Source organism: Takifugu flavidus, chromosome 15, assembly GCF_003711565.1.
Source record: "Takifugu flavidus isolate HTHZ2018 chromosome 15, ASM371156v2, whole genome shotgun sequence".
Taxonomy (NCBI): Eukaryota; Metazoa; Chordata; class Actinopteri; order Tetraodontiformes; family Tetraodontidae; genus Takifugu; species Takifugu flavidus.
Genome location: NC_079534.1, coordinates 5,543,072 through 5,553,071, shown reverse-complemented (window position 1 = coordinate 5,553,071; position 10,000 = coordinate 5,543,072). Strand labels below are relative to the sequence as shown.

General features: G+C 56.6%; 2 protein-coding genes and 2 long non-coding RNA genes across 4 annotated transcripts in view; 2 read left to right on the top strand and 2 right to left on the bottom strand.

Annotated features, from left to right (window-relative positions):
• The window catches only part of rasal2 (RAS protein activator like 2), a 20,298-nt gene extending 19,253 nt beyond the window's left edge, over nt 1-1,045 (top strand). Inside the window, 2 exon segments of the mRNA XM_057056241.1 lie at nt 404-511; nt 513-1,045. Coding sequence (XP_056912221.1) covers nt 404-511; nt 513-575 — 171 coding nt within the window. The 3' untranslated portion in view covers nt 576-1,045.
• Nucleotides 723-1,466, bottom strand: LOC130538545 (uncharacterized). Its single transcript, XR_008953906.1, has 2 exons — nt 855-1,466; nt 723-807 (listed from the first exon to the last, which is right to left on the bottom strand). It is a non-coding gene; the product is annotated as an uncharacterized LOC130538545 (long non-coding RNA).
• An 87-nt stretch (nt 1,467-1,553) lies between these two features.
• smg7 (SMG7 nonsense mediated mRNA decay factor) lies at nt 1,554-9,966 on the top strand. Its single transcript, XM_057056242.1, is given in 21 exon segments — nt 1,554-1,746; nt 2,696-2,727; nt 3,509-3,626; nt 3,712-3,844; nt 4,041-4,215; nt 4,285-4,356; nt 4,563-4,700; nt 4,703-4,712; nt 4,848-4,983; nt 5,160-5,325; nt 5,328-5,351; nt 5,469-5,519; nt 5,522-5,627; nt 5,693-5,763; nt 5,902-5,962; nt 6,022-6,141; nt 6,215-6,476; nt 6,478-6,642; nt 7,589-7,730; nt 8,630-9,032; nt 9,282-9,966. Coding segments are annotated over 21 exon segments (2,970 nt in total). The 5' UTR covers nt 1,554-1,654; the 3' UTR covers nt 9,775-9,966.
• LOC130538546 (uncharacterized) lies at nt 3,177-3,544 on the bottom strand. Its single transcript, XR_008953907.1, has 2 exons — nt 3,397-3,544; nt 3,177-3,361 (listed from the first exon to the last, which is right to left on the bottom strand). It is a non-coding gene; the product is annotated as an uncharacterized LOC130538546 (long non-coding RNA).
• Nucleotides 9,967-10,000: the final 34 nt, after the last annotated feature.

Sequence of the window (10,000 nt, the reverse complement as noted above, 5' to 3'; positions counted from 1 at the left end):
CTAATCGGACCGAGCGCCGGCCGGTCGCTGCTAATCGGACCGAGCGCCGGCCGGTCGCTGCTAATGAGACCGAGCGCCGCCGGTCGCTGCTAATTAGACCGAGCGCCGGCCGGTCGCTGCTAATCGGACCGAGCGCCGGCCGGTCGCTGCTAATCGGACCGAGCGCCGGCCGGTCGCTGCTAATGAGACCGAGCGCCGGCCTTCGCTGCTAATGAGACCGAGCGCCGGCCGGTCGCTGCTAATCGGACCGAGCGCCGGCCGGTCACTGCTAATCGGACCGAGCGCCGGCCGGTCGCTGCGCCCCTCCCACGTGTGACCCTGTAATTCATGCTCCATGCTAAATCACTAGCCTGACGTAGCCGTCCTCCTCACACTCGTACTCACTTCCTGTCTGTCCAATCAGGAGCGACGGATCGGCTCCCTGGATGCAGCAAACTCGAGGCTGATGGCGGCGCTGACGCAGGTGAAGGAGCGCTACAGTTCGCCGCACCTGCGCAACGGCCTGTCAACGTGCCCCCCCCCCCCCCAAACTGTCCATCACTGAGACGGGAGAGTTTAAAAACAGCAGCTGCTGATTGGCTGAACCCGACCCGCCAGACAACAAGTGGGACTTTTGAAATGATTGTAAACACTGAAGTGTGAGCGCACGTGTGAGCGCACGTGTGAGCGCACGTGTGAGCGCACGTGTGCGGCTGTAGCATTAAAAGCACCAGAGAAAGGACGTGTTTTTTATTTTTAATTAATGTCTTTGGTTTCTATTTATTCATCACTCACTTGTTGAGCAACTGAAAAACTGGAGTCGTTCACCTGTCCGTCGTTCACCTGTGTGCTTCATCTGTCCGTCTGTCGTTCACCTGTCTGTCGTTCACCTGTCTGTCGTTCACCTGTCTGTCGTTCACCTGTCTGTCGTTCACCTGTGTGCTTCATCTGTCCGTCTGTCGTTCACCTGTCTGTCGTTCACCTGTCTGTCGTTCACCTGTCCTCCAGTAAAGCTGCCTGATTTTCAGCTCCTTCCTGTTCATCAATAAAACTCATTTCAAAATTGCTCTGCTTTTGCTTCTAAACAGTCAAAATATTTATAATATGACCAGTTCATATGTCCTCTGGTCCCCGGTGGGACCAGTTCATATGTCCTCTGGTCCCCGGTGGGACCAGTTCATATGTCCTCTGGTCCCCGGTGGGACCAGTTCATATGTCCTCTGGTCCCCAGTGGGACCAGTTCATATGTCCTCTGGTCCCCGGTGGGACCAGTTCATATGTCCTCTGGTCCCCAGTGGGACCAGTTCATATGTCCTCTGGTCCCCAGTAGGACCAGGACATATGTCCTCTGGTCCCCAGTGGGACCATTTCATATGTCCTCTGGTCCCCAGTGGGACCAGTTCATATGTCCTCTGGTCCCCAGTAGGACCAGGACATATGTCCTCTGGTCCCCAGTGGGACCCACCAACACCCAGACCGTGGTGAAACCAAACACAGCTTGCAGGATTATTATGGTCTGTTGTTTAAGGAGGAGGGACCTTAGCTAACAGCAGGAGGACAAAACGAGGACTGAAGATCAAAGGGAGACGTTCCAAGAACATTGGTGGATTCGGATCACCGCTGAAGAGATCCAGAACATCTTTAGAACATCCAGAACATCTTTACGGTGTCCGAAATGACTCGTGTTCTTACTCCGGGATTCAAAACCAGTCCTTCATTAAACCGGATGTCGGGCTTCGATACTCTGGACAAGCTCGGAAACATTGGGTCAGTGTACTACAATCACAATGTGTGACCAGATCCAGACGATCCAGCATCGGATGTGATTTGCGCCGTTCCGGTACTCGAGTTTCGGGCGGAGAAGAAGAACGTCTTCCTGTAGCCTTCCTCTTCTCTTCCGGTCGTCGTCGTCTTCCTCGGGTCCAACAGGAACAATATGGCGGCGGAAGTAGCGTTATCTTCGGGACCAGTCGTTGATTGAGAGACTGGTGATTCAACAGTATGAACCTCTGTGCACAATATCTCCGGTAGGTTAGACTGGTTATAGGGTGGTAGTTCTGCCGGCGGCTCCGAGTTTTCCAGAATCAACCTTTTAACTAAGCAGACGGGTTGTTTTGTTTAGTTGCTAACGCTAAAGCTAATTGTTTCGGTGACCACCCTTTGGTGAAACGTTGTCGTTAGCTAGCTGCGGACCGCTAACATCAACGTTTGCTGTCTGGCGCTGCTGTCAACTGTCAGCACGGAGCCGTTTTAAACTGGACACGTGTTCTTCTGTGCGTATATCACAGATGGATTAACAGTGTGTCAGTGATGTGGACGCGTTTCCATATCCTGTCATTAGCCTTAGCTTTTGTTAGCGTCTATATGCGTTTGTAGGCGCATAGATTATTCCGTGTTTTTTTTCAAGTGAGTATATTAATTTATTTTTGAGGCCGGTATATTTTATATTATATTTTGTCTTAATTTATTTGAGGAGGTTTTAACACTTCGAGGTTTAATTTTGTGTTAAATGATCTTCGCATGTGGTGAATTAAAAACGCGGGTGTTTTATTTGGAGCTCGTTTTATCCTACAGTGGATGATCTGGGGACTTTAGTGTATCTGTGTCAGGATTCAGAAGAGGAAATACTGCATGTTGCGGAATAGAAAGCGATGCTGAGGATTTCCATGCTCAGTGTGATGCACCTGTGTCTCACCTCTTTGTTTCCTCTGAGCAGGCAGGCCGAGGCCCTGAAGGTTGATATGACAGGTAGGTGAGATCCACACAGCTCCTGTCCAGCAGAACCACAAACACACATCACTGCACAGAAGGAGCAGCAGCACTTTAGTTGCCCTTAGACTTTAGTCTACATCCGTCTGGTTTAATGCGACCAGCAGGAACTGCAACCAGATGATCTCCAAACACCGCAGAGTAGCGATAGCCTTGCTATCATCATCAGCAAGAACAGTTGTGGACATTAACGAACCTTCGTGTCACCAGAAAAGAAGGATTTCATGAGAGAAGTGAAGACATTTGGTCCACGCGTTGAGACCAACCTCAGGTCCCTCTGATAATTCTCCAGGCTCTCGTGCTTCAGCAGGCTGGTGACCAGCTGAACGCCTGTTCTTTTCATATGGAAGTTATGGAAGCAGCTCACTTGGTTTCTTGTGTTATGAGAATTAAAGTAAAAACACGTCAAGTTCTTCTGAGTCCACTCGTGAAGTTTGAGGTTTTTTATTAGCAGGTGGTCTGAAGGTGGCATCGACCACCTGCCTCGCATCCTTTCTTGGATTACTTTGAAATAATCCGATTTATTCTTGATCCCTCACAAAACGCCGTGTCCACACAGTCGATGCGACATTACATTTAAAAATGAGCAGTGGCCGCTATTAGATGAGTTTGTCTTTGAAGCTGTAATAATGCACAGCACAGCTGCACCCAGTAAACTGAAACAGACACGTGTGTGTGTCTCTGTGTGTGTGTGTGTGTCTCCGTGTGTGTGTGTCTCCGTGTGTGTGTGTCTCCGTGTGTGTGTGTCTCCGTGTGTCAGACTCTCAGCTGGGAACAGCAGAGGTGTGGACGTCCCGTCAGGCCCTCCAGGACCTGTACCAGAAGATGCTGGTGACGGACCTGGAGTACGCTCTGGACAAGAAGGTGGAGCAAGACCTGTAAGCTGCAGCCCCTCGCTGACGGACGACCCGCACCTGTTGGCTTTGGCCCATCGCCGTGACAATGGGTTCTGTGTCCCTGCAGTTGGAACCATGCTTTCAAGAATCAGATCACCATGTTGCAGAGTCAGGCAAAGAACCGAGCCAACCCCAACCGCGGCGAGGTCCAGGCCAACTTGTCACTCTTCCTGGAGGCTGCCAGCGGGTTCTACACCCAGGTGAGACCCAGAGCCACAAACGTCTGAGACGTTGGAGCCAGACTGCAAAGATGGTGACGTTCCCAGAGTTCACTTCACCGTCTGATTGTGCGGTGGCTCCACCAGACGGCAGCATAGCTTTTAGCATGAGCAGCGAAGCTAATGGCAGCAGAACTCCACGTACAGGTGTGAGCTCAACATCTACCTGTGTGTGCAGCTGCTGCAGGAGCTGTGCACCGTCTTCAACGTGGACCTGCCCTGTCGCGTGAAGTCCTCACAGCTCGGCATCCTCAGCAATCAGCAGAGTGGGGGGGGCGGCGCCATCATCACTCCCCAGCCCAGCTCCTGCTCCTACATCTGCCAGCACTGCCTCGTCCACCTGGGAGACATCGGTGAGGGATCGCTGCTCGCCGTCCTCTGGACGCAGGTCAAAGTCCAGCTCACCTTTTCTTGCCTCTCAGCTCGTTACAGAAACCAGACGAGTCAGGCGGAGTCGTACTACCGCCACGCCGCTCAGCTCGTCCCCTCCAACGGTGAGTGGCCAAGAAACCAAACTGTTACTTGGTGCGAACGCACGCCACACGTGGAACGTTGAAGCAACAAAGATCACGAACATGTGAAACATTGATCTGGATTTAGTTGGGGTCCGGGGAGAATGTGGGGCTGTACAGGTGGACGAGGTCTAAGCTCCTCCCACTTTCCCCCCTCCCTCACCAGCCAGCACTTGTGTCTCCTGTAGGTCAGCCGTACAACCAGCTGGCCATCCTGGCCTCCTCCAAAGGGGACCACCTGACCACCATCTTCTACTACTGCCGGAGCATCGCCGTCAAGTTCCCGTTCCCGGCCGCCTCCACCAACCTGCAGAAGGCTCTGTCCAAGCTCTGGAGAGGTGGGGCCGCTGGGGGGGGGTGCTGGGAGGGAGGGGTGGGGCCAGTGGGAGGGGTGGGGCCGGGGGCCGCTGGGTGGGTCGGGGGGGGGCTCTCGCTCTCGCTGCTTTTCCTCATCCTTTTCTCCGTTTCTGCAGCCGCGATGAGGTCCGGTCCAAGTGGAGCATCTCAGACTTCATCAGAGCTTTCATCAAGTTCCACGGTCACGTTTACCTGAGCAGGAGCCTGGAGAGGCTGGACAGTCTGAGGGAGAAGCTGGAGGAGCAGTTCCAGGCAGGTCCACGGGGGGCATGTGTGAGGGGGGGGGCGCGTGTGGGGGGGGGGGGGGGGCGTGTGGGGGGGGGGGGCGCGTGTGTGGGGGGGGGGGGGCGTGTGGGGGGGGGGGGCGCGCGTGTGGGGGGGGGCATGTGTGGGGGGCATCAGGGCTTATATTCTCGTCTCCTGTGCAGAGGCTGATCCTGCAGAAAGCCTTCAGCACTCAGCAGCTGCTCCACATCACTGTCATCAACCTGTTTGAGCTTCATCACCTCCGGGACCTGACGGCAGACAGCACCCAACAGAACCAGGACCAGGACCAGGACCAGAAGCAGGACCAGAGCAGCGAGCAGGAGATCAGCTGTTCCAGCTGCTCGGCCTCTTCAGTGAGGAAACGCCCTGATCACATTGTCACCTCCTCTTTTCTCCCACGTTTGATCTGCTTGACTGGAACTTGTGTTTGGGTGGAACTGGGCCAATGTGCTGAACTCTCCTCTCCTCAGTGTCCTTCCTGGGGGTGATGTGCAGTTGTGAGCTGCTCAACAAGAAGCGTGGGGGGGGCTCACGGGGGTGTGCCCCCTGCCCGCCATCAAAGTGTCTCTGGATTGGCTGAAGCTGAGGCCCAGTGTGTTCCAGGAAGCGGCCCTGGACACCAGACAGCAGTAAGTGGTGTGAAGCTGTGTGCTGGTCTCTCCTGATCCAGGTCTAATGACTCCCTGTTCCTCAGCGTGTGGCCCTGGCTGGTCTCCATCCTCAACAGCTTCCAGCCCACGGGGGAAAAGATCACCTGTTCTGCAGGTATGACCCCCCCTACAGCTCCTGCATGGGTGTGTTGTTGTGCATGCAGAGTCAGGGCGGTTCAGACAAGGAGGTGGGGAGCCGGGGGCATCTTCACAAAGACAGTAAACATTTCTCCCCCCCCCCCCCCCCCCGTAGTGTCGCCCCTACCGGAGGAGTTTGAGCTGCAGGGTTTCTTGGCTCTTCGACCCGCTCTGAGGTACGACTCATGATTTACACAAGTGAAGATGTCCGGTCTGAAGGGGGCTTCTTTTTCAGGTCTCTAGACTTTACTAAAGGTCATCAGGGCATCCTGGTGGACCAGGGAGACCTCCGGGTAAATATCCGACACCACCGCCTCGTCAGCCTGGGCAAGTGGGTTGCTGACAACCAGCCAGGGTGAGAGTGCTGGATTCAGCAGAGAAGCTTGGAAAGGCTGCAGCGTTAGCAATAGCAGACTGTGTGTGTGCAGGCTCATCCAGTACAGGGAGAACGAGGACGGCCTCCTCTTCATCACCCACATCCCGGAGACGGCCATCGAGGAGCCCAAAGAGAAGGAGGCGCCGGTGCTGCAGGAGTCATCAAATAGTGAGCAGACGTCCAGCGAAGGTGGGAACGTCGGGCTGAAGTCGGTGCTGTCTGTGGGCAAAGGCCAGGGTCCGGCCCCTGACGGCAGCGAGCGCCCGGTGGTCACCTTCAAAGAGAACATCAGGCCACGCGAGCAGAGCCGCGACCCCCACGCGCAGCCAACACCTGAAGGACGGCAGCAAGGAGCGGCGGGACTTCAGCAGGGGCGCCGCCGCCGCCGCCGCCGGGAAGTCTGAGCTGAAGAGGGACGGGAAGAGGAAGGGCGAGCTGAAGAAAGCTGCTCCGGACAGGAGCAGCGAGTCAGGGAAACAGGTGACGCACCTTCAGCCCTCCCGATCGCCTGTGTCCACGCTGCTCCACACTCGCCTGTGTCCACGCTGCTCCACACTCGCTCGCCTGTGTCCACGCTGCTCCACACTCACCTGTGTCCACGCTGCTCCGCACTCACCTGTGTCCACGCTGCTCCGCACTCACATGCTGCTCCACACTCACCTGTGTCCACGCTGCTCCGCACTCACCTGTGTCCACGCTGCTCCACACTCACCTGTGTCCACGCTGCTCCGCACTCGCCTGTGTCCACGCTGCTCCGCACTCGCCTGTGTCCACGCTGCCCACACTCGCCTGTGTCCACGCTGCTCCACACTCACCTGTGTCCACGCTGCTCCACACTCACCTGTGTCCACGCTGCTCCACACTCACACGCTGCTCCACACTCACCTGTGTCCACGCTGCTCCACACTCACCTGTGTCCACGCTGCTCCACACTCACCTGTGTCCACGCTGCTCCACACTCGCCTGTGTCCACGCTGCTCCACACTCGCCTGTGTCCACGCTGCTCCACACTCACCTGTGTCCACGCTGCTCCACACTCACCTGTGTCCACGCTGCTCCACACTCACCTGTGTCCACGCTGCTCCACACTCGCCTGTGTCCACGCTGCTCCACACTCACCTGTGTCCACGCTGCTCCGCACTCACCTGTGTCCACGCTGCTCCACACTCACCTGTGTCCACGCTGCTCCACACTCACCTGTGTCCACGCTGCTCCACACTCACACGCTGCTCCACACACTCACCTGTGTCCACCTGCTTCCGCACTCACCTGTGTCCACGCTGCTCCACACTCACCTGTGTCCACGCTGCTCCACACTCACCTGTGTCCACGCTGCTCGCTGCTCCCCACTCACCTGTGTCCACGCTGCTCCACACTCACCTGTGTCCACGCTGCTCCCACCTCACCTGTGTCTGCTGTCGCTCAGGTGAAGGCTCAGACGGAGCTGAGGAAGACTCCGGTGTCGGAGGTGAAGAAGACTCCTGGCACCCAGACTCAGACCACCTGCTCTTCCCAGTTCATCCCCATCCACCACCCTGGAGCCTTCCCTCCCCTACCCAGCCGACCAGGTACACACTCCTGACCTCAGGCCCCCCCACTCTAACCTGGACCTGCACAGGGTCAGGGTCAGGTCAGGGTCAGGGTTAGGGTTAGGGTCAGGGTTAGGGTCAGGGTTAGGGTCCGGTCAGGGTTAGGGTCAGGGTTAGGGGTTAGAGTTAGGGTCAGGGTTAGGGTCAGGGTTAGGGTTAGGGGTTAGAGTTAGGGTTAGGGTCAGAGTTAGGGTCAGGGTCAGGGTTAGGGTTAGGGTCAGGGTTAGGGTCAGGGTTAGTGTTAGGGTTAGGGTCAGGTTAGGGTCAGAGTCAGGGTCAGGTCAGGGTTAGGGTCAGGGTTAGAGTTAGGGTCAGGGTCAGAGTTAGGGGTTTGAGTTAGGGTTAGGGTCAGGGTCAGGTCAGGGTTAGGGTTAGGGTTAGAGGGTCAGGGTCAGGGTAGGGTCAGGGTTAGGGTCCGGGTTAGGGTTAGGGTTGAAGGGTCAGGGTTAGGGTCAGGGTTAGAGTTAGGGTTAGGGTCAGGGTTAGAGGTAGGGGTTAGGTTAGGGTCAGGGTTAGAGGTTAGGGTCAGGTTTAGAGGGTTAGGGTCAGGGTTAGGTCAGGTTAGAGTTAGGGGTTCGAGTTAGGGTCAGGGTCAGGGTCAGGGTCAGGTCAGAGTTAGGGTCAGGGTTAGGGTCAGGTTAGGGTCGGGTCAGGGTTAGGGTTAGGGTCAGGGTCAGGGTCAGAGTTAGGGTCAGGGTTAGGGTCAGGGTCAGGGTCAGGGTTAGGGTTAGAGTTAGGGTTAGGGTCAGGGTTAGGGTCAGGGTCAGGGTCAGGGTCAGGTTAGAGTTAGGTTAGGGTCAGGGTCAGGGTCAGGGTTAGGGTTAGGGTTACCACCCCTCCAGACGTGCTCACACCGCTCCTGAACTGTTCCTCTGCAGGTTTCCCGCCCTCGGCCTACGTGATGCCAGCTCCAGTTGCATTTCCAGGCCTCCAGGTGAACCCAGGCTTCACCTTCTCCACTGGGGTGTCTGTGTCTGGACCTTTCCTTCAGCCAGGCATCCACACCCAGGCCGGATCCCAGGCCAGCAAGCAGACCCACATTCCCTACAGTCAGCAGAGACCTTCTGGGCCCAGTCCTGCCCCGGTGCTCAGTCAGGGCTCGTGTGGAGGAACCATGAACCAAGGCCAGCCTTCACAGGCCCAGCCGCCATCCCAGCAGAACCTGCAACAATCGGTCCAGCTACAGGTGCACGGGCTGAACCAGCAGCAGTCGCCCACCAAACTGGTGCAGCAGGCCCCCATAGGAAGAGGCCCCCCCCACCACCCCCGGGCCTGCAGCAGGTCAGTAAACCGGAACTGGAATTGCTCCCGTTTGCAGTAGAAATATGAAGCTAGAGATTAAAATCCAAATCCAAACGTGCTCCCTGGCTGAAGGGGGCAGGAAGGTTTGAGGTGTCAGGTTCTCCATCAGAGGGGAGGCGGCTGTGCAGTTGCATCATGGGATTTGTAGTCTGAGCGCTGTGAGGAGCAGCTGTGTGGGACCACGGTACCAGCAGTCTGACCTCTGAGAGTGATCCGTGTCATCAACAGTTTGTGCAGGTTCAGGACCAGCCGGCTCAGATGTGGACCAGCTCAGGCCGCCCTGTCAAAGGCCCCCCCCCTTCAGATGTCCCTGAAGCAGCATCCTCAGCAGACCTACTTCATGGCGCCCCAGGATCCTCTGAAGTTGTACGAGCCCCCGATGGGGTCACCTGGCCAGACGCCGCTCTCCAACATTGACAAGAAGACCAAGTTCCCCAACGTGACCATGCAAGACTTCTACTGGGAGCCCTCGTACCAGATGGGTGACGGCCACTCGGTTCTGTCCGAGAGGATGAAGAGCCCCGTGGCGGTCTGTCCTGAGCCCTCTCCAGGGCCCCGAGGACCCTTTGAGGTGAGCTGGGCCCAAGGTCCAGGTGGTGAGGCTGTCCTGCTCGTTCTGTCGGTCTGCTGCTCCTGCACCGATAACGTTCCAGACCTGATGTTCTGCATGGATGGCATGAAGCAAACGGTGGTTGTCATGGTAACGGTGTCAACGGTGTAGGGAAGGTGTGCTTCTGATGGAGTCAGGTGACCTTCGTGCTTTAGTCCAGTCAGCTTCAGCTTCACTGTTACAATCTGATCATATTGATCCATCTATCAGATATGATCATGGTGAGGAGATGAATCCTCATGATCAATATCTGGAACAGACCTGAGCTGCCCCTCGCAGCTGGCCCCTCGCAGCTGCCCCTCACAGCTGCCCCTCGCAGCTGCCCCTCGCAGCTGCC